Source organism: Rosa chinensis, chromosome 3 (assembly GCF_002994745.2).
Source record: "Rosa chinensis cultivar Old Blush chromosome 3, RchiOBHm-V2, whole genome shotgun sequence".
Taxonomy (NCBI): Eukaryota; Viridiplantae; Streptophyta; class Magnoliopsida; order Rosales; family Rosaceae; genus Rosa; species Rosa chinensis.
The window spans coordinates 9,510,824-9,534,644 of NC_037090.1; the positions used below are offsets into that span (position 1 = coordinate 9,510,824).

The window sequence follows — 23,821 nt, forward strand, 5'->3', positions numbered from 1 at the left end:
AGAAAACTAGGGTTTTGTTTTTGCAATTCCTGTTCTAAATAATGTGTTGCTATTAGTTATTACTAGAAAAAAATGTAATTATCAATTATGTAATTAATTGGTTAATGAAATAACTAATTAGCTTTATAACTCCTTAAAAAAAAAAGTATTTAACTAATAGAAGAAGCAAAAATTAGTTTGAAGAGGCTAATTAGGGTTAAACCGGTTACCAAATTTCATATATTTTGGAGCATTTGATATATTACTAATCCAATGCTCTAAAATATTCAACAAAACGAGTATATACTAAACACTCAGGTACCTAAGAAAATTCATGTCTAGCACTAGAAGGCCTAATTTGATTTACACAGTAAAATTATTGAGAATGTTTAAAAAAAAAATCCAATCACCTACAGACCTACTAAACGAAGATGGAAAAATAGTGTTACTTAACTCTAGTTTTCCCAAGCCTAGAATAAGTAAACAAACAAGGCCAAAGAAAAAAATTGTTGTATCATAAAAAGAAGTCATTCATTAAAAAAAAAAGTCATTGTTGTCTGTTGAGTTCATTTTTCAAAAATTAACCACGTCTACAGTCAGGCAAATCGCAAATCGTTTCAGTTTGATCAGATTGAGTTTGTGGGACTTTTTACATATATAAGTAGACTTTTGCTTGGCCATGTTTTTGAAAATAAAATTGAATCTCTGGCAGTCTGCATAATTTTTCAGAAGATGGTTTTGGTCAAAGCGAAGAAATGCAAGCAATTATGAACCGTACAATGCAGTCTGCACAAGTTGTTGTGCTGAAAATTTCTAACGGCTCCAAAGCATAAAATGACATAGAAATACATTTTCGATGACTAAACATATATGAACCCATGAATATCGATCATATGCTTTTCAATTTTTCACTTTTTTATATGACTTTTACATATAGAAAATAACTCATTCCGTACAATGGGTTTTCTTCAATATAAACAAGAATGAAGAATCATTGCTTGACGCACTTATTCTTTGGAATTAAGTTAACCTAATTAAGAACATTCGACATAAGGAATTAAGGATCAGCAAATCTTTATTCAACACAATGATCGATGACTAAGCACTTTTGAAAAAAACTTACTGTTACTGCTATGACAAGTCATAATTCTAAGTTGCTATAGCAGTGCTTCTGCAGCTCAAAGAATATTAGCTTAATTCGAAAATTTATGTTGTTTTGCTAAGATTAAAATTAATTTTAATGCGGATTAAGTTTTGATGTTTCGTTTCTAGGTGTGATATTTATGCAATTATGCAGATATCAACGTCATGCACATAAATGCATAATTTAAAAAAAAAAAATTGTGTAACTCATAATAAAATTACTAACTTGAAACCAAATCATATGATATTAATTTTTAGGACGCAGCCTTAATTTTATTCGTTACACTGGATGTAAGACAAGGATGGCATCCGCTGGATTCCGATGCCTCCCTTGCTAAGTGGTAAGACTCAAATTACACGACGAACTGGGTCATTTTCCCTAACGAAAACTAAAAGGATTGTTAACAGAAAAACAAAACTGCCCAGACATTCAATCACGTGGTGGGGGGTTTTTGTTCATGGGACTTGTTCATGACCATGAGTCCATGACTACAGTTAGTGCTCACCAACTCCTCTCTGACCTCACCAAGTTTTCTACAATTATTGGATTCCAATTCCATCGTAGCTAACCACATTATTTCTAATAATTAATAAATTCGTTTGTTCCAGTTAATTTCTTGTGACCATTATAAAAGTGAACAATTTATATGATGATCGAGGAGCTTTTAACTTCACTTTTTTGTTCCTCCTAGTGTGGGTGTATTCAAATTACCACTGTATACATAGTTAAACAAATGAATCGGATCGATTTGAACATATATGGTTTCCACCAAATAAAGACGGGAAATCTTCATTGGTATCTCATAGATGTTACTTTCCCGATTTCACACCATTGGATTATGGACTAAAGTCACAAAACAGATTTAATGAATTAAACAAGTTTTCCTCTCCAAAGATTCATCAAGTCTTTCACAATTATTATTTCAATTTCAATCTTAGGTTCGTAGCTAACCGCATTGTTTCTAATAAAATATCAATTCGTTTTGAATTAATATCACAAAAATGAAAATTTTATATGAAGATCAAGGAACTTTTAACTTCAATTTTTTGTTTCTCCTAGTGTGGGTGTATTCAAACTACTATTGTATACATAGTTAAACAAATGAACTTGGATCGATTTGAAAACCATATGTATTCCACCAAAAAAAGACAGGAAATTTTCATTGGTAATATCTGATAGATGTTACTGTTGGATTTATGACCAAAACAGATTTAATGATTTAAACAAGTTTTCGTCTCCAAAGATTCATCAAGTTCATATGTTTAACTATGTATACAATAGTAGTTTGAAACTTTGAATACACCCACACTAGGAAGCTGCTCGATCATCATATAAATTTCAATTTCCTTCGCAGGCTTGTAGCTAACCACATTTGTTTCAAATAAAATATCAATTCATTTTGAATTAATTTCTTGTGATCATTATTTAAAATGAATCAAATGTGATGATCGAGGAGCTTTTAACTACATCTTGTTGTTCCTAGTGTGGGTGTATTCAAACTACTATTGTATAAAAAGTTAGACAAATGAACTTTGATAGGTTTAATTAAAACCATTTGCATTCCACACGTACACAACCAGAGAGAGAGAGAGAGAGATAAGACACTTTAATCGGTATAATGATGTTATTTCAATTTCCTACGTTATATATTGAAGTAAGTTTTCATATTCAGACGTTTATTATTATTATTATTATTTTTTTAATAAATGGCTGGTGCGGCTGCCCTCAAGTCTTAACTAATGAAACTGTCGAATACAAGGAGGGGACATTAAGCCTAAACCCTTGAGTACAATAAGCATATAGAAAACGTCATGAAATAATATTAGGAGTCTCTACCAAAGAAATGTATTCAACTATGCACCAACTAACAAATAGCGCTTTACTGGCTACTCTATTTGCTTTAATATAGCAGTGACATAACGAAAAGATAACTCGATATGTAACACGATTACAACGTAGCATGATTATCATAAACACAACTTTTCTACTATGCTGTCGCCAGATGATAATTCCGACGACACTTAGATTCACTCTGCCGCTAGGCGGTAGCGACAATTTGATGAAGCAAATAACTCGCTGCCTACCTAGAGCATATAAGACACGTTGAGTGCATACACCAGCACAAGGCCCTACTAGTCTTAAACAACAAGTGTAGACACTTATTTCACACCAAATACGTGACCAAAATAAATAACTGCAATAAATAAAAACATAAATAACATAACTAGTCAAGGCCGGGCCCAAAAAGAGGGCCCAAGCCCAAGCAACAATCTATGGAAGAGGAAACCCACAAACTGCCAGTTGGGCTTGGCCCAAATCCACTACAGCCACCGCCGTCGGACCTTGCACAGGGTCGCCTCCCTGCCTTCGCCAAACCGTCGTCAGCGATCTGTCAATGCACCTAGGAGACCTGTCATCTCATATACGGAACCAAACCCTGCAGAGAAACCATCTTTGTCGCACCATCGAGAAGCCGTGTGGAAACACGCCCACCCAGATTGGGATCAGATGATCCTAACTAAATCGGGTGGCTCCAATTAGCCCCTAGCCACACCGCACCAGATGACTCATCGCCTGGTCGCCTCCAAGTCTGAGAACATATCCATCGACTAGGCCATCGCAGAGAGAACCAGAAGCCAACGGCCGCGATTTTCCCCTCCCTCACCTCACTGACATCCACAGTAATCTCTCCGATCGGAACGAGAATGCTGATCGAGAGACCTGGCCTCACACCTAACTCACGCGGAGTCGGCAATGGCCCGTCCGACGACTGCGTAGGGGCACGCCGCCGGACAAGGGTGAAGCTCTACTTTTCTTTCTCTTAAGCACGTGCGATGCGTTATCCTAGTTGTATAGTCCAGTAATTTTTTTTTTTTTTTTGAAATGGGATTGGAATCCAGTCAAATTAGGAGGCTCAGCCCCACAACTCATATTATTAACTAAAGAAGAATACAACGGGGGGACGTATTGCCTAAATCCCGTGAGCTAGAGATGACAGATAAATCTTCATCCAATACAATCCATGAGCCAAGAAGGCCCTTCCTCTAACCAAAAATGACACCCACTATTCCGGATGATGAACTTGGCAATCGAGTGAGCCACCTTATTGCACTCACGCGATCGATAGAGAACTTCAGAAATATTAAGTTGCCTAGCTAAGAAGACTCTTAATCTCAGAGATAATAACACTATCAGCAGCATAACAGTCCTCTTTCTTGTTTACTAGAGATACAGCTTCTAGACAATAGACTCAACGATCAGAGGGAAGAAGGAGCAATCTAGAGCAAATTCCAAACTTGATTTGAGCAAAGAGCTCAGTTGCCAAGACCGAGAATCCGAGATATCACATGCCTCTTTCTTAGCAACTGCTCCCATTAGGATCCCTCATGACTGCGAACTGCATCACCTACTCCCCTCATTATGTTGATTAATATGCTGATTTTATTTCTTTTGCTTAAATTTATGTTGATTTTGCTAGACGGATTATGACTGTTGACTCAACCACAGATAGGGAGAGGTGGTGAAGGTACCTTGCTAGTTGCTGCCGTACTACGATTTTGATTCGAAATATGTTAAATTAAGTAGGTTTAATTGGTTGCAATACCTATTACTTACTATTAACATATGGTACACAATGACTATTCAAATTGTACGTTTTATAATCATATGACCAACTACTTTATGCATAGGCACTAAACTTCGAGCAGAGAACTTATTATTTAGTGCCATGTCAATTGCCATTCTTGGATTAGTTTATTATTAATTGAATTTGATCGATGAGCCTGGTCATACAATGCTTCTGGTGAGAAAGAGACGCAAACCCAAACGACAACTCGATCCGTGTATGCTACAGTGATCAAATGCGTAAACTTCTAAATGAAAATGATTATAAAACTTGTCACCAAGCAATATTTTAGTCACTGATCATAATCATTTCGTGTACGAAGAATGTACCTCCTGGTTACACCTCGATGGCTATCGGTTCATCCTTTTTAATAATCCAGTAAGCTTCTGATGAAGAAAAAATGAAAAGTACGTAAATCATAAGGTTGTAGGGGGAGGGGAGCTTCTAACTGTAAAATATCACATTATAAGAAAAATGCGGATATTCATATTATTGTCTGTCCCATTTGGTTTTAATTTTTTTATAATGACATTATTTGTATAGGAAAAACCAGTGAAATTGCAATGCCCATTGATTATCTAATTGCGCATGGCATCACGTGTGACATGCAATTGTTGTAAAAAAAATGTCAATCTATCTAAAGGAGAAGAAACTCATAATGATTTTTTTCTTTCGATTGACATGATGCCTTAAATTGATCGAGAAAATAAGGTTGGGAATTTGATCTGTACATAAGCAACCCGGAGAGGCGGAGGCGGCGGTGAGTTTTGTGTTCCCCAGACTAGGCAGAGGTGTAGACGATGGCGACATAGGCTCGGGGAGGCTGCGGTTTCTCGAGTGACGACGCAGTGTTCGGCGTCTCCAATCGCGGCGGTAGTGTGCAGTTGATGGTGTTTTTAGACAGATCGAGCTCAGATTTCAGGGCGTCGATTCTGATCGTGTGTTTGAGTCTAGGTCGGGCGGATTTCTAAATCAACAATGACGTAGGATCGTGGTTGACCTCCGGATCGGTGATAGGCTGCTGCCTGCAATAGCTCCCAGCGAGTCGATCTGGAGGGTGAAGGAAGGGTGGGGTGTGTTGACCAGAAAGGAGCCTTTTGGGTGGGTGACGGCGACAAAATTTGCTCAGGAGGCGACGGAGGTGTGCCGGACTGGCGCTCTTCAGGCCGCTTTCCTGTTCGGGTCCCTAGCCTCAATCTGGGGTTTGGGCCGGGTCTAGGGCAGTGGGCTTGTGGGCCGGTCTAGGTTGTTGGGCTGCCCTTTTCTTTTTTCACCTTGTGGATTGGGCTTGTTTTGTGGGCTGTTGTGAGGTGGATGTGGCTTGTTTTTTCTCTGCTTTCAATAAGTATCCACATTTTGTTCGGCCTTTGGTTGTAGCTGTTTGTTGGTTGATGAGTGGCGATGTACACTAGTATCGTCTTAGGCATCGATGCTTGTCAGTTCAATGGCTCTAATCTAGGGTTGGATAGGTGTAGGATTTTTTATTTCTTGTTGTTGTACTTTCATTTTTTAGTTTGTTTGGTTTTTACTTTGGGTAGCTCTGTTTTATGTAGGTTGCATTGTGCATTGAGTTGTAATATGAGAATTTTTCAAATTCCTGTAGCTTGACCGAGAGAGGTTGTTCTATTAATAAAACCTGATTCCGTTCCCCTAAAAAAAAAATTCAAGCCCTAACACAAATTAAGACGATCGAAGGCGTAGTTTGCACAACTATATGAGCATGCAAAACCACCAAAGACGAGCCTAGTTGATAGAGTCGATGGCACCTTAGCTAGAGCACTGCTAGGATTTGCTTTGGATAACTCTCACGCCTATGTTGTTTTTGTCTGAACAAGTTTCATTTATACAAATCAATCATAAATGTTGAAATAGAAGCCAACCAGCATTTGGTTTAGTGAAAATGTTGATAGAAATTCCCAGTTTGAATTAAGGGGAGTGTATTGTATTTGGATTTGTGCAGACTTTTTGAAAAGTCCACGGACTCTTTAAAAAGTCGATAGATTGTTATGGATTTCTTAAAACCATTGATTTTAGCAACAGACTTTTATTGATTCATGAAAATCTATATACTTTATTATGAATGACTTCTACAGATTTCCTAGGATGTACAAAATATATTAAAAAAATATATAAAAAAACAAATGCAGCCCAAACACAAAACAAAATAATAATTTATTGTCTATTCAATGCTCTAGTATCATCTAATAGAAATTGACTCAAATAAATGATTGTTAGTCTGTCTAGCGAGTTTGTTCTCATTCCTAATCTCCCAACAACATAAATATACAATATAGATCACTTGATGTTTATGGTTAATTATTCTCATTAATTTTGTTTTCACCGATTAACATATATTGTAGCAATATTGATCAATGTCTTGATCTATAATCAATCAATTGAAATTCAATTGTTCAACCTTTTTTTGAACCATAATATAAATTCAAATTAATGAGAATAATTAATTAATAAGATAAAATTTAGTATGGTTCAAGGTCTTAGGGTTAGACCACAATATTTGAGTTTTAGGGTTTCATAAATCATTTTTATTGCTATTAGGGTTCGAAGTATCATAATTGAAAAAAAAAACAAAAAAAAATCACATTCAACAACTACAATGAACATGTTGGGTATCAAAAAAAGTTGATATCATAAAAAATTAGAGAAAAGACAAAAAATTAAAAAGAGAGATGATGAAGGACAAACTTCTTCGTGCGTAGAGATAATAACTTTGAAAGACCTTTTTTTTTTTTTTTTTTGAAGAGAAAATTTTGATAGACTTTTTGAAATCTTTGGTCTAGAGGCCGGAAAATTATTGGAGTTTGTTATGTATAGTTAACACTACAAAGTCCATGATTATCTATGATTTTCTAATTTCATAAGTATGAATGATATTTTGAATACCTCTGTACTTTTATTCATTTTTAAAAGTCCTAATTGAATACCCCTAGATTTTGGTGGAATTCATGAAGTCTTTAAAAATCCTAATTGAATACCTCAAGACTTTCATGGATTGTTAAAAGTCTGTATTGAATACACCCAGACTTTTAAATTTCATAGATTTTTTTAAAACTTCCACTAATTCCATATACAATACACCCCCCTAAATCTCCTCTCCTTTCCCACAACAATTCACTTTGAAATAGACAATTTTGTTGAAGGAAAATCAAGTTTAGTGTGCCTTATCAAACTAGGAATAGGAATAGGAGAGAAGGTTCTAGATTTCCCAATCCTACACGGATTGGTATTCCTTGTAACATTAGATTATGCACTTTGTAATCCCTATATATAGGGCTCCTATTCTCTATAATGAAATACACTTCTCTCATCAATCTCTCTCAATACCAATATACTTAAACACGTTATCAGCACGACTCTAACCACAAAACAGAAAACCAAAACTCATTCACAAAGCAGCCCCTAGCCCGAGCTAGCCGAGCCTTCGCTGCAGCCCGAGCACCCGTGTGCTTGCAACCTTGCACAGCAGCCCCTGCTGCCCCCCCCTTCCTGCAGCCCTGCGTTCCAGCCTGCTGCCACCGAAGCATCCCTGCTGCGCAAACAAGCCAACGCACACCCACTGCATCTTTTTTCCGTTCCTGTGCACATCCGTCTACTTTCAAGCCTCGAAACGTCTAGTTAGGAAGCTCAGATCGAAAAACTTTCTTCATCAAAGTTGTTCGTCTCTGTCTCTTCCATCTAACCTCCGAATTTCAGCCTTATCTGAGATATATTCAGATCTGTACACCAATCGAAGTACAAGCTGTTCAGAACAGAATCTGCTCCGAATTTTCAACAAGTAAGTATTCAAAAGAGTAAGTTTTGAAGTTCCTATAATTCGAAATTTAAATATTTCTTCTTTTCTCGGGGACTTGAAAACCTCCCTTCTTCTACATCCCACCTTTCTTATAACGTGGGTTCGATTCTTGAAAAGCGGAATCGTGGGGATTCACGCAATTAACGAACTAAGAGCGTTCGTAAGACTTCGGACTAAGAGCGTCCGTAAGCATCGATTTAACGAACTAAGAGCGTTCGTATGCTACGGACTAAGAGCGTTCGTGAGCATAGATTTTGACCATTTAAACATCATTGTTTCGGTCTAATCCAAATATTCTTGGAAATCGATTTCTTGGTAGCATTAAGGCTCAGAAATCTTATATTAGTTTTCGTGGAAGCATTGACTCCGAAACTAATACGTTCTTGCTTTCCTTTCAGGATGTAAGACTTGAACGAGCTCGATTTTACTCCATTGGATTCAACGGGCACAGGATATTTATTTGCCTACAATCCAAGAGCCCTGTTCTAAAGGAACCGCTCAAGACTCACAAACTGAGATAGAAAATTCCAGGGCATTTACCTTGATGAAGCGCCACATGAAGATGGCCCTCCAGTTTGAGTACATGAATGAGGATAACGCTAACAACCTTTGGGTTGCGCCTAGTGAACGTTTTAGTAACATTCACAACTTTCCGAACATAGAAGCACGATGGAATAATATCTGCTTCACTATAACTTTGAAAGAGTTATGAAATATTGTTCGGAGGCTCTCTGCATCATATTATTTATGCATGCTTGTGGAAAAACACAAAATAACAAATTGATTGAGAAAACTCTAACATGACCATAGGAGTCATGACGTTGAGGGTATAGGGTTGGACACCATGGCGCCATTTTTTGGCCATGATTGCACTATTCCAACGCCATTGGTTCTAGGGACCATATGTATTGTGTCAATACACCTCAATCAAGAGAGCATCCTCTTCATGGTATTTATGGAGTACTTGATCAATGGTAATCAAGATATCGAGCTATAAAAGACTTTAAATCTGGCGATGAAGATAGAATGCCGCAGATTTTTATTTAGAATAGTCTTTTAATTTCCAAAGAATTATGTAATGGCAATTATGCCTTAATCAATAAAATGACTTATTGGATTATCTCTTTTCCTCTAGGCGTACTCAATTAAGTATGATGTCTAGGAAAGTAATTGAGATTAGTGGTACTTAAGAGAGCTTTGCTCCACCGACATCTCTCTCTACTTCCCTGGTCATATTTAATTGGAATTACCGAACGAATTGAGTGACTACAATTTGTCTAATGTTTGATTTTCTTTGGATTAGATTATGGTCACGAAACTTTGATGTAATCATTGGCTATTATTAATAAAGTATCGATTTATTTTATCTCATGTCATGGACATATTTTTCGAACTTTATTACTTCAAATATATAAGAGCCAATGGTTTTCATGCGGAAACGCATTGTGAGAATGGACAAGAGTTCCTTTGCATCACCTCTAATGACTACGGACATAAAAGAGTCTTAGAGAAACTTATGTGTCTATCTAGTGGGTTGTATGCAACCACTATACGCATAATTGAATCCAATCATGTTATGAGAGATGATTTATGGGATTCTGACACATATAGGCTTTGGCATGACCGTCTGGGACACCTAGGTCGTGATATGATGATCCGTATATTAAAGACTTCACACGGACATCCATTTTTCAGAACGAAGAGAAGTAAAAACCAAAAATTGGTTCGAGGAGATGCACCTGCGCCTCACGGCGCCAAGACTGTGCAAGACCGGCCACTTAGGGCCGGCGCCGTCTACCCCCTACGGCAACAACATGGCATTGACGCCATGGATCATTGTTTGATTCCTCCTTCTACTTCTAAAGTCAAAAGTGACTTCATGGCTCAACCAAAATCCTCATTGGTTATTTCTAAAGCCCATTATTCGTTCTGCAAAGCCTGCTCTTTAGCAAAGTTAGGATCGAGACCATCCTATGCAAAGGACACCAAAGAAAATATACCATTCTTGCAAAGAATCCAAGGTGATATTTGTGGACCTATTCAACCATCATGCGGACCATTTCGATATTTTATGGTATTGGTTGATGCATCGACACGCTGGTCACATGTCATGTTATTGTCCACAAGGAACGCTGCATTTGCTAAACTCCTAGCACAAATAATTAAGTTAAGGGCTCACCACCCTGATCATCCTATTAAGTCTATAAGATTAGACAATGCTGGAGAGTTTACATCAAAGACTTTTGATGATTATTGCATGTCCATTGGGATTGATGTTGAACATCCTGTTCCTCATGTTCACACCCAAAATGGTCTCGCAGAAGCCGCCATTAAACGACTACAAATGGTCGCTAGGGCATTGGTAATGCGCACCAATCTCCCTATTTCTGCTTGGGGCTATGCAATATTGCATGCAGCTGTGCTTATTCGTCTGAGGCCCACTGCCACTCAACCCTTTTCTGCGTCCCAGATGGTGACTGGGTATGAGCCTAATGTCTCACACTTACGCATATTTGGGTGTGCAGTTTATGTGCCAATTGCGCCACCACAGCGCACCAAAATGGGTCCTCAAAGACGATTAGGCATTTATGTTGGATATGATTCTCCAACGATTATCCGCTACATAGAACCCTTGACAGGCGATCTCTTTACCGCAAGATTTGCGGATTGTCACTTCGATGAGACAGTCTTCCCATCGTTAGGGGGAGATAAGAACATCAATGTTCAACAGGAACGACCGGAATTGTCGTGGTCTGTCCCCACTCTGTCTCATCTTGATCCCCGAACCGCACAGTCCGAAATTGAAGTGCGGAGAATTCTCGATCTTCAGAACGTAGCAGAATCGATGCCTGATGCGTTTTCTGATATCGCTAAAGTGAAGAGATCACACATACCTGCTGCAAACGTGCCTGCAAGGATTGATGTCCCTAAAATTAGAGGACATGACGCCACCTCAAGGGCACTTGAGCATGGCGCCAACGTCCAAAGTGGTAGTGACGTTGTGGCTAGGCCCACGGCTCCTGCCAGGAAGCGCGGGAGGCCAATAGGTTCGATGGATTCTCGCCCAAGAAAGAAAGCGAGTTTGGCACAAAATAATCCATTAATCATCGATGTAAATAATCCATCTCATGAGAATATTCCGGATTATGGTTATGTCCAAGACACATAATTGGGGGACGCTCCAATGTCAGAACCAACTCCAGAGAATAGAGAGATCTCCATAAATTACACTAGTGTACATGAGATGATGGATAGAAATTCTATGGCAATTGATGATGCATTTGCATATCATATTGCGAAAGGGATTATAGAATATGATGATATCGAACCTCGCTCTGTTGAAGAATGTCAACGAAGAGCAGATTGGCCTAAATGGAAAGATGCGATCCAGGTTGAATTGGATTCACTAACAAAGAGACAGGTATTTGGGCCTGTAACGCAGACACCCCCAAGTGTAAAGCCTGTTGGCCATAAATGGGTCTTTGTTAGAAAGCGTAATGAGAAAAATGAGGTGGTAAGATATAAAGCCCGCCTTGTGGCGCAAGGTTTCTCACAACGCCCTGGAATCGACTACGAGGAGACATATTCTCCCGTAATGGACGTTATAACGTTCCGCTACCTTGTCAGTTTGGTAGTTTCCGAAAAACTTGACATGCAGCTTATGGATGTGGTTACAGCATATCTCTATGGGGATCTAGATTCAGAGATATATATGAAGGTTCCAGATGGACTTCAATTACCCAAATCAAGTGGCTCTAAACCACGGAGCTCGTTTTCAATAAGATTAAAACGCTCACTATATGGATTAAAACAATCTGGACGGATGTGGTATAACCGTCTAAGTGACTACTTGATTGGGAAGGGATATATTAACAATGAAATATGCCCATGCGTGTTCATTAAAAGAACAAGTTCCGGATTTGCAATCGTAGCAGTTTATGTCGATGACATGAACCTAATTGGAACTCTAGATGAGTTAAAGGAAACTGCTAATTACTTGAAATCCGAATTTGAGATGAAAGATCTTGGGAAAACACGGTTTTGTCTCGGTTTAGAACTCGAGCTCCGTAGTGATGGGATTTTGATCCATCAGTCTGCATATACTCAGAAAATCCTAAGGCGCTTTAATGAAGATAAAGCAAAGCCTGCGAGTACTCCCATGATCGGCCGTAGTCTTGAGCCCGGAAAAGATCCGTTTCGTCCAAGGGATGAGGACGAAGAACCCCTAGAGGCCGAAGTGCCCTATTTAAGTGCAATAGGCGCATTATTGTACTTAGCTCAATGCACAAGACCGGATATCTCATTCGCAGTGAACTTGTTAGCTCGACACATCTCTGTGCCAACACGCCGCCATTGGATTGGTGTAAAGACCATCTTTCGATACCTAAGAGGTACGATTGATATGGGCATATTCTATCCCTACAGAGAGAAAAGGAATGACGGAAAATTGGGATCGGACCCCAAAAGGCAAAACGCCTCCGTCCATGGAATGGCCGCCGGCCATGTTGCCGGCGCCGGCGCCGCCGCCTGTCATGATGGCCGGCGTCCTCCTATCTCCCTCCATCAAAACGACAATGATGTCTTGATAGGTTTTGCTGATGCAGGGTACCTCTCTGACCCTCACAAATGTCGCTCCCAAACAGGTTATGTCTTTACCATGGGAAGCACTGCGATATCTTGGAGGTCTACGAAACAGACCCTTGTTGCTACTTCCTCAAATCATGCAGAGATTATTGCTCTACATGAAGCTGTACGTGAATGTGTATGGCTAAGGTCTGTAATTCGACACATTCAAGGAAGTTGTGGTTTGAAGTCTACCACAGATGAACCTACATGCATTGATGAGGATAATGCAGCTTGTATTGAACAAATGAAGTTAGGTTTCATCAAGGGCGACAACACCAAGCATATATCGCCTAAGTTCTTTTATAATCAGCAACAACAATCACTTCTAAAGATTGAAGTGAAACAAATCCGATCAGAGGATAATGTAGCGGACTTATTCACTAAGTCGTTACCTGAATCCACCTTCGAGAAACATGTGAAGAGCATCGGATTGAGAAAATTATCCGAACTCCCACGATTGTAGCAATCAGGGGGAGATATCGACATCAGGGGAGTTATGATGTCTACATGTTCGATCTCGAAGAGTGAATGACGTGTTGTGCTCTTTTGTCCTTCGACCAGGATTATTTTTGTCCCACAGGGTTTTTGTTACCTGGCAAGGTTTTTAACGAGGCAACGGATGAAGCGTCACCACCAAGTTTGAGCGGCACAAGGGGGAGTGTTGAAGGAAAATCAAGTTTAGTGTGCCTTATCAAACTAGGAATAGGAATAGGAGAGAAGGTTCTAGATTTCCCAATCCTACACGGATTGGTATTCCTTGTAACATTAGATTATGCACTTTGTAATCCCTATATATAGGGCTCCTATTCTCTATAATGAAATACACTTCTCTCATCAATCTCTCTCAATACCAATATACTTAAACAAATTTCAAAATAGTGAGGTTCATACTCTCCATTTTACAATCCACACTCCATATATATTTTTTTTTAATAATTTAAATTTTTGCCTTTAGCAATTTAGATTTATCTTTTTATAAGAATTTTATGAATTGTAAAATTGAAATATGGATTCCACTTTCCATAAAAAAGGATTTCTTCCATACAATCATAGTGTTTTGGCCACTCAACCATAAAAGCCTAACTTCTAAAATAAAAAAAAGATCACATAAACCTAACCCTAACCCTAACCCTAACAAACCTAATCAGAGACGATCTAGCTGGTGGTATAAATAATCATCACCTCATAATAATAATAATAATTTTTATCCCAAACAAAACATTCTATACTATTTCTTTAATCACAGACCTACCTATCGACTTCCCAATCTGCCTCTTCCCAATCTGCCTTCCTCCAGATCACATTCCATATTTCTGTACCTCGACATAAGAATTAATAAGAGCAGAGCCGATTGCATGAAAATCAGAAGAAATGTAAATATCCGGAAGCAGCAAGGGCAGTATGGGAACAAGACCCGGCAGCTAGATACGCCTGCACGAGTCATAACCTTCCTGGCGAAAAATCTGGAACGACCTTTAATTGAAAATTTGACTTGGAACCGTTCTTATCTGAGTAAGGTGGTACTACGCCAAAGCATCTATATAAGTACGGCAATATCTACTGCTATTATAAATATCATTACCTCATTTCCACTTTCGTATTTTAAAAAAATAAAAAATAAATGTTTTATGGGGTTGTTTTTGTCAGGTTGTACGTACTGTCCGCACTTGAATCTGTCCTTCCTCACATAGGTCCTCCACCAAATAATCTGCTGCTGCTTTCGCGATAAGAAAACGACTTCTGACCTACCCAACGTGCCCCTCTCCACTTTCCTCAATTACTTTCCGTCCTTACCCGTCCTTCCCCGTACGGAGGCTCCTTTTCCAACCTAAAATTACTTGACTGCCCTCGTCGTCTCTTTGTTGTTATCGCCGCTTCTTTTTGGAAAATATCTGCCCCAGAAAGAATATATGTGTGGATCAAATAAGTCCACTTCGTTTAGGAGTTGACAGCCACCTGTTAAGAAAATTTTTCATTTTTTAGAAGAGAAGAATTTTCTTTGATTTCGTGGGTGCCTGGGCAACATTTAAATGTGTAATAATCAAGTTCTTGACGGAGTAGAGAATTATGGCTCGACACCCATCTTGTTTGGTGAATATGACTTCTTCATTTATTGTTTCGTATTGGCATAGTGATGATTTAGATTTTCAAAAATTTCTTCTGTTTGTTAGATCATTTATCTCTTTTTTTTTCTTTATCATCAAGTAAAATACTGACATTAAAAAGGTGATTTGCTTTAAACAACAGTGTACAGTATTCTGGAGTGATTGATCTTGTGTGTGTTTCTTTTCTTTTCTGTTCTATAAAGAAAGAGATGTTTATCAATAGTTTGTCAAGATATTTGACCGCAAAGGAAGGGTAAACTTGTCCATTCGAAGTGAAACAAACAAGAACAGAAACAAAGCGAGTATTGACGCTCCCAAGGTCAATATAGTAATTCAGTCCTCCTTCTTCACTCTCCTCAGCTAAACCCAACCTCCCCAAACGGAAAACCAGAATTTCCTACCAACAGTTGCTTGTAAAGTTCTAAGCCCTCAAAAACCCATTACTCTCTCCATCTTCACCTATATAAAAAAAAAAACCTCTCCAAACTCTCTCATTTCCTCATCCAAAAATCCCAACAACTAATCCACACACAAATGGCAACAACAACAACAAAACTCAAACGCTCTTCTTCCCTTCAATCCATCAAGAGCCAAAAGGCCATTTTGAACACCAACACCAACTTCTTCCATTTCCTCTCAGATGAACTCATCTTCATAGTCCTGGACTTCCTCACCCCAAACCCAATTGACAGAAAGTCCTTCTCTCTAGTCTGCAAGTCCTTCTACTCCCTAGAATCCAAACACCGCCGCACCCTCACCCCTCTCCGCTCCGAGCACCTCCCCACAATCCTGACCCGGTACCCATCCGTCACCCGCGTCGATCTCACGCTCTGCCCTCGGATCACAGACGCTTCCCTCATCACAATCTCAAATGCGTGCAAGTCCAACCTCCAAAGCATCGATCTTTCCCGGTCCAAGAACTTCTCCGGAGCCGGGCTACAGAGCTTGGCCTTGAATTGCAAGAATATGGTGGAGATTGACTTATCCAATGCGACGGAGCTCCGAGACTCGGGCGCTGCGGCTCTGGCCGAGGCCAAGAACTTGGAGAGGCTCTGGTTGGGAAGGTGCAAGATGATCACGGACATGGGTGTGGGGTGTATAGCGGTTGGTTGTAGGAAGATGAAATTGATCAGCTTAAAATGGTGCCTCGGTGTTGGTGACTTGGGAATTGAGTTGCTTGCGCTCAAGTGTAAAGATCTTCAAAGTTTGGATCTGTCTTACCTGCCGGTAAATTGATTTCAACTTTGTTATTTAATCTCTGTCTTTCCGAATTTGAACTCCTGTATCATTATCATTCTAATGGTGTTATTTTGTGATGGTATTGCAGATCACAGAAAAATGTTTACCGTCGATCTTCAAGTTACCGCATCTTGAGGATTTGGTTCTAGAAGGATGCTTTGGCATCGATGATGACAGCCTTGCAGCCCTCAAACATGGGTGCAAGTCGCTAAAGGTATTTATGCTTCGCTGGTTCAATTCTTATGCCCTTTTGTATTAGGCATCTTTTGAAGAGTTGGTATAATTAGGTTGTGGATTCCATGTGTGCTACTGAAAAGTTTAACGCCTTTAACTTTTAATTATCCTTCCTATTATCCCAGAAATTATTTGGTTGGAAAAAAAAAAAAAAATTAGATTTGATGCTTTGGTTGCATAGACAATCTTGGCCCTGAGGCTTGAAACTCTGTCTAACAGCCTTGAGATTTTTATGTCTCTTACTAGTTACTTGTGAAAAGTTTATTAATGCTTTTATAGATTTTGACACATGAACTTGTTTTTACCCTTGACAGAAGCTTGACATATCAAGTTGTCAGAACATTAGTCATAATGGTTTGGCTTCCCTAACTAGTGATGGAGTTCTAGAGCAACTCGTATTGTCCCATGGCTCTCCTGTAAGTGTTGAATTTCTCTGTGTTGTTTTGTTACCGGTTATAGTTTGAGTTTAAACTCACAATTTGCACTCTGGTGGCGCTGGTGTTTAGGTGACTCTTGCTCTTGCTGATAGTTTGAAAAAGCTACCGATGTTGCAGTCAATCAAATTAGATGGTTGCTCAATTACTTATGCTGGACTGCAAGCGATTGGAAACTGGTGTGTGTCATTAAGGGAGCTGAGCTTAAGTAAATGTCCTGGGGTGACAGATGAGGGGCTCTCCTCCCTTTTGACGAAACACAAAGATCTGCGGAAGTTAGACATCACGTGTTGCCGAATGATAACATATACTTCCATAGATCGTATTACATTATCATGCACCGCACTCACTTCTCTTAGGATGGAGTCATGCACCCTGGTTCCAAGAGAAGCATTCGTCCTCATTGGGCAGAGATGCCGTTTTCTTGAGGAGATTGACATAACAGATAATGAAGTTGATGATGAAGGTAAATTTTCCCACTCAACCTCAGTCTAATTAATCACTACTTTGACTTGCATACTTACTTGAATCATATACTCATATGTCTTCATTGTGTGCAGGTTTGAAGTCGATCTCCAGATGTTCAGAACTCTCCAGCTTAAAACTAGGAATTTGCCTAAACATAACTGACGAGGGAGTTGCTCAGGTTGGCATGTGCTGCTCGAAACTTGTAGAGCTCGATTTGTACAGGTTTGTAATTCATGATACATGAAATTTTCTCTTGATCATTTTGTTTTCCTTAGTCTTGTAGATCAAGCAAGAGAAACAGTATGTTACAACATATAATCCTGAATGCTTACAGCACTTAATCTATCATTGACTCCCAAGCATTTTATGAAACATGAAGTAGAGTGCAACTCTCTATTTTAATATTAATAATCTATTAATCTTAAAATGCTCTGTTCCGAAAGTGTACATAAGTAGTTCAAATATGAAACAAATCCCAACTTCACTACAAACTGTTTGTGATTCTGTACTAACTGTTCTGGTTATTTTGTTCAGGTGCACGGGAATTTCAGATTCAGGCATTTCAGCCATTGCTCGTGGTTGTCCTGGGCTCAAGATGATTAATATAGCTTACTGTAAAGACATTACTGATAGTTCACTAATCTCATTGTCGAAATGCTCAAGTTTGAACACAGTAGAAAGTCGAGGATGTCCTCTTATCACATCTTTGGGTCTAGCTGCAATTGCTGTGGGATGCAAGCAATTGGTCAAGCTGGACATAAAAAAGTGCATCAATATTGATGATGCTGGGATGATCCCACTTGCTCACTTCTCTCAGAACCTTAGACAGGTAGTCTTTCTCATTCCATTTATTTTCCTGGGAGCCTAATAGTTCAACAGAGAACTTTTATTTTACCTATTCTTCCATCCTGTTTTTGCAGATTAATTTGTCATATACTTCTGTTACGGATGTCGGGCTGTTGTCCCTAGCCAGCATCAGCTGCCTGCAGAGCTTAACCATCTTGCATTTGAAGGGCTTGACCGCTAGTGGGCTTGCAGCTGCCTTATTGGCATGCGGAGGGCTAACAAAAGTAAAGCTCCAGGCAACCTTCAAGTCATTGTTACCCCAAGCTCTTTTCGAACATTTAGAAGCACGCGGTTGTCTGTTTCTGTGGAGAGATAAATTTTTCCGGGTATGTGTGGCTTTACCTGTTGGCAACCTCAAAACACTAAAATTTCCTATAAATGTAGTTAGTCTAATTTCATCATGTGTTCATTCCTTTTTTCACTTAGTACTACCATAATGCATGCTAGCATATCGAGTCAGATTCTTTACATTCCAGCTTCATGTGGAAGTCAAAATTAGAAATTGTTATTAGAATAGCTGATGATTGTATTGACATTACTTTTTATAATCGACAGGCTGAACTCGACCCTCAGTGTTGGAAATTACAGTTGGAAGATAACATACTGTGAGTTACCTGAAGAAGCAGGCTCTCTTTAAACTCCTAAAATAAGGTCCAGTTCTTTGCTAACCTGAAGATGCCAACTACAAAGTAGCAGTTAATATCCGCTTTTTTGCTTGGCCGCTTGGCTTTGTAATTTCTTCCATCAGAATCTCAAAACATGTATAAAAGAAGGTTTCAAGTGAATGGATTCTCTGGAAGTTGAGTTATGAATTCATGTTAACTTAGCTATGACACTTGTAGTTGATCCTTTCCACTACACTGAAAACTTGTATAAAAGAAGGTTTCAAGTGAATGGATTCTCTGGAAGACTCAAGAATTCATGTTAACTTAGCTATAACACCTGTAGTTGATCCTTTCCACCACACAACTGCTGGGCATTGATCGGATGCTTGATCGTGAACTGGAGTTAAAATAAAAATGTAAACAGAGAGAAAAGCCTAATTGCTGTAAAAAAAAAAGGATGGAGGAAAAGGGAAAAAAAGAAAGAGTAGAAAAAAAAAAGGTTTTCAGTGTTAGGATTCAAACCTAGAATCTCAATATCCAAAAATATATATGAGCACCGGATTTATTGATATATTTGGACTTCTTGTTGTATAAATACATATAAAAAAAAGGTCTCAAAAAATAAAAATAAAATTTCCGGTGCCAGGAGTCGAACCTGGAATCTCAATATCCAAAGATTGTATGAGCTACACCGGATTTGTTGATATGTTTGGACTTCTTGCTGTATAAATACATATAAGAAAAAGGTCTCAAAAAATTAAAAAACATTTTCCGATGCCAGGAGTCGAACCTGGAATCTCAATATCCAAAGATTGTATGAGCTACATCAGATTTGTTGATATGTTTGGACTTCTTGCTGTATAAATACATATAAGAAAAAGGTCTCATAAAATTAAAAAACATTTTCCGGTGCCAGGAGTCGAACCTGGAATCTCAATATCCAAAGATTGTATGAGCTACACCGGATCTCTTGGTATCATTGGGCTTTTGAATGTATAAATACGATAAAAAGGGTCTTGTTACCAGCTTTCAAAAAAATACCAGAGAAAAGGTCCTACCGGGAGTCGAACCCAGGTCGCTGGATTCAAAGTCCAGAGTGCTAACCACTACACCATAGAACCATGAACGGTAAAGTGAAGCTCATGTATTATTTGACTTAAGCTCACCTCGTCAATCCTGTCATGTATACGTGAATACAGTCTCGAAATTGTAACACAAGTTGACTTCATCACCATGATCATGCAAACTATTGAACACTAATCGTTGTTAGGGCTTCGTCTTTAATTCAATATTTTCAGGCCATCATCAATGGCAAATCTCAAAGCCAACATTTGCAATAGTGTGGTTTTCTCTAAATTTTCCGGGTTCTTTTTGTAAATTTAGGATAACTCATATCTACATATTTTTTCCTCTAACATATAAGGTCTTCTATACAACTTTGGTCTAATGGTGTTTGTGAAAAGTTGTGCTACTTTTGTGCACGATCGTGCCGCTGATATGGTGGCGTCTTCTCTCTTGGATTGCGCGGTTTAGGTTCTTCTAATTTGAGCCTTGGTATTTACTTTCTGTTGTCTTTGTTTGTTATTGTTGTATGGCTGTATAAGTATGGCTCTTAGCAGATATTTTTATGTGTTTAGATTGAGGATTGTTTGTGTTTGTATAACAAATACTGAGTTTGTTATACTTTGCCTTTCGATTAATATAAGTTGTTAGTTTATTTAAAAAAGAAGAAAAAATTAGAGGGACTTCAATGCATCCATCAGACTCACCAGTCATCAAAACAAAGAGCTATCAAACAACCTCAATTATTATCATGTTCTGGAAGATTGCACTCCACAATATAATAATTTTTTGATCACCAAAAGACTTTATACATATATAAAATTTAGTATATTGAACGTGTCCGACAATCTCAGATTACATCATCCAATGTAACCGATAAGAGAAAAGGAGCGCAAAAGCTCTAGGACAATCTCAAAAGACTATCATCCTTTCTCAGATTTGGAATGACCACAAAAACAAAAAGGGAAAGAAAAACAGAGCCAAATGCCCCGCTGGCCGCTGGCCGCTGGCACTTCTGAAATGCACAAAACTTGTTCTCCCCCAGAGCCGCCGGTCCAAGCCCACGTGGCCAGTCAAGTCAAACCCACAAGCTTTGACCGAGAACATTTTTCCACGTTCAAACTTCTCTCAGCTTCTTCGAAAGAGCGTGTGACAGACTCCGCTATCTCTTTCCTCACGTTCGTTCAAGACCCCTTTAAATACTTCTACTCCTTAGTAATCTCATAAATAAAACCCACCAAAGCCAGAGGAGCACACCATGACTTCTTCCTTCACTCACCTCCTCACAAGCAACATGAACATGAACAATTTTGACCAGGACCGAACCGGCAGCTGGAGCTGGGGACTCTCCGACCGTTCAACGGAAGCCGAAATCCCCAAGTTCAAGTCACTCCAGCCGCCTTCTCTCCCTCTCTCTCCTCCTCCTGCTTCCCCTTCTTCTTACTTGGTTAACAACCCTGGTTTTAGCCCTACTGATTTTTTCAGCTCACCCATGTTTCTTACTCACTCAAATGTAAGTTTGTTCTCTAAAACTCTTTGTTCTGTTTTGTTTTGTTAGGGTAATTGGTTGGTTTTAGTTCTCACTCTTGTTGATTTGTTTTTTCAGACTCTTCCATCTCCGACCACCGGAGCCTTTTCGAGTCAGATTTTCGATTGGATGAGCACTCCTAAAGAAAATAACAGCCAGCATGGAGCGGAGAAGGAGCAGAAAATGTTCGCTGATTTCTCATTTCAACCGGCAACATCGTCTTCATCGTTCAGTGTTCAGCAATCTTCTTCAAGCATGGTTTCATCGGTGGTAAGATTCTGTTCACTGTGTTATCTTTTTGGCTCTTTTTTCTTGATGATCTTATCCTCCAGCTAATGTGGTCCTGCCTATTTTTGAAGATTATTAATTCTGATAGAGATCATTATTGTTTTGTTAACAGGAGGAATCATTGAAAAGTCAACAGCAGCAATCGTGGGGTTTCAACAACCCAAGGCAAGAAGAAAGCGTAGCAGAGAAAACAGAAGTGAAATCCGAGTTTGCGCCAACTCAGAGCTTCAATGCTGCTCCAAAGTCTGATTACACTCATTCGACCCAGTATGTGAGGGAACAGAAATCAGATGATGGATACAATTGGAGAAAATATGGACAGAAGCAAGTGAAAGGTAGCGAAAATCCTCGGAGTTATTACAAGTGTACATTTCCCAGTTGCCCAACAAAGAAGAAGGTGGAGAGATCATTGGATGGACAGATCACTCAAATTGTGTACAAGGGAAGTCACAACCATGCTAAGCCTCAGTCGACAAGACGATCAGCCTCTCAACAACAATCGCTTCAAACAAGTTCGTATGGGATTTCTGATCAGTCTGCCTCGACAATATCCAATCCAAAAATCGAAGCTGTCACGCTGCAGGAGGACTCTAACTCAGCCTCAATGGGAGGAGAGGATGAGTTTGAACAAAATTCGCCGATAAGTAACTCAAATGGAGCTGATGATGACAATGAGCCTGAGGCCAAAAGATGGTAAGCTGAAAATTTTTGATGGCATTTGTATCTGTATGTGTAGCTAAAACTACGTTGAGTTATGGTACTAATTTTTTGTTCAATTTTCAGGAAGGGAGAAAATGCAAATGAGACGTATGCAGCTCCTGGGAGTAGAATTGTGAAAGAACCTAGAATTGTAGTGCAGACCACAAGTGAGATTGATATTCTGGATGATGGGTATAGATGGAGGAAATATGGACAGAAAGTAGTGAAGGGAAATCCAAACCCAAGGTGCATACACATTTTGAAACCCTGTAATCATGAGTTCATACATTATGAATTTCTACTGCTTAACTAATCAGTTCAATTACTTTTGAATCTATAGGAGCTACTACAAATGTACTTCTACTGGCTGTCCAGTGAGGAAACATGTGGAGCGAGCATCTCACGATACGAGGGCCGTGATCACAACTTATGAAGGGAAGCACAACCACGATGTTCCTGCAGCACGTGGCAGCGGTGGTTATGGTACTAGACCTGCTTCTGATGCCAACAGCAACAGCAATGTATCAGTGGCAGCTGTGAGGCCCTTGGCCTTGCCTAATCATTCTAACAATTTGAGCTACCTAAGTTCTCTTCAGAAGCAGCCAACATCAGAAAGCCAAGCACCTTATACTCTCAAAATGTTGCAGAACACAGGAAGTTACGGATACTGAGTTCTGAAAGCTGAGGAAGAGAAGGATGACACGTTCTTTTGGGATCGAATGTCCGAAACAGGACTTACAGATGAATTAGGCATAGATATATTGTATAGTTCGACAGTTCTATAAGGGCTAATTATATACAGGGTCAATTGCATTTGTTTATTTGTTTTGAGGCCAATATAAACCTGCAGTAGTTGGCCTCATTCTTTATGTGCATGTTAAAGTAGAATCGAGAATAACATGTTGAATGATAGATTTACCTCTACTTGTTAAGATTACCACGTGATATGTAATTCCAACCTTTTTCTTATACAGAGAAAGATAAACATTGTTGTTTTTCTCATGGTTGGAGCAAACTGTTTTTTTTGAAGTCTTACACTTTCTGGAAAGTATATCTTGCTCACAACTCCTTGAAAATTTTGGCAATCGTTGAACAGAAAAAAACTAAATAATGAAAAGAAAGGCAAGA

The 23,821-nt window shown here is 39.0% G+C and overlaps 2 protein-coding genes and 1 non-coding gene across 3 annotated transcripts; 2 read left to right on the forward strand and 1 right to left on the reverse strand.

Moving 5' to 3' along the window:
* Positions 1-15,679: 15,679 nt before the first annotated feature.
* Positions 15,680-19,392, forward strand: LOC112193419 (F-box/LRR-repeat protein 3). The gene is made up of 8 exons (XM_024333564.2): positions 15,680-16,517; positions 16,618-16,743; positions 17,078-17,179; positions 17,270-17,663; positions 17,758-17,887; positions 18,200-18,494; positions 18,586-18,837; positions 19,067-19,392. The coding sequence occupies exons 1-8, from the start codon at positions 15,825-15,827 to the stop codon at positions 19,118-19,120; spliced, it is 2,046 nt and encodes a 681-aa protein (XP_024189332.1). The 5' UTR covers positions 15,680-15,824; the 3' UTR covers positions 19,121-19,392.
* Positions 19,393-20,165: 773 nt separating this feature from the next.
* On the reverse strand, positions 20,166-20,237 carry TRNAQ-UUG. Its single transcript has one exon. It is a non-coding gene; the product is annotated as a tRNA-Gln (tRNA).
* A 1,157-nt stretch (positions 20,238-21,394) lies between these two features.
* On the forward strand, positions 21,395-23,662 carry LOC112192343 (probable WRKY transcription factor 33). Its single transcript, XM_024332025.1, has 5 exons — positions 21,395-21,691; positions 21,785-21,976; positions 22,107-22,687; positions 22,778-22,939; positions 23,034-23,662. Exons 1-5 carry the CDS (start codon positions 21,437-21,439, stop codon positions 23,362-23,364), a joined length of 1,521 nt encoding a protein of 506 aa, XP_024187793.1. The 5' UTR covers positions 21,395-21,436; the 3' UTR covers positions 23,365-23,662.
* The last annotated feature ends 159 nt before the right edge of the window (positions 23,663-23,821 follow it).

Excerpts from the sequence above, each read along its gene's own strand:
- LOC112193419 (XM_024333564.2), top strand. The coding sequence starts at position 15,825 with ATGGCAACAACAACAACAAAACTCAAACGCTCTTCTTCCCTTCAATCC. Across the intron at positions 17,180-17,269 it reads TATTGTCCCATGGCTCTCCT|GTGACTCTTGCTCTTGCTGA; the intron begins GTAAGTGTTGAA and ends GCTGGTGTTTAG. Across the intron at positions 17,888-18,199 it reads GTAGAGCTCGATTTGTACAG|GTGCACGGGAATTTCAGATT; the intron begins GTTTGTAATTCA and ends TATTTTGTTCAG.
- LOC112192343 (XM_024332025.1), top strand. The coding sequence starts at position 21,437 with ATGACTTCTTCCTTCACTCACCTCCTCACAAGCAACATGAACATGAAC. Across the intron at positions 21,692-21,784 it reads TGTTTCTTACTCACTCAAAT|ACTCTTCCATCTCCGACCAC; the intron begins GTAAGTTTGTTC and ends TTGTTTTTTCAG. Across the intron at positions 21,977-22,106 it reads CAAGCATGGTTTCATCGGTG|GAGGAATCATTGAAAAGTCA; the intron begins GTAAGATTCTGT and ends TTTTGTTAACAG.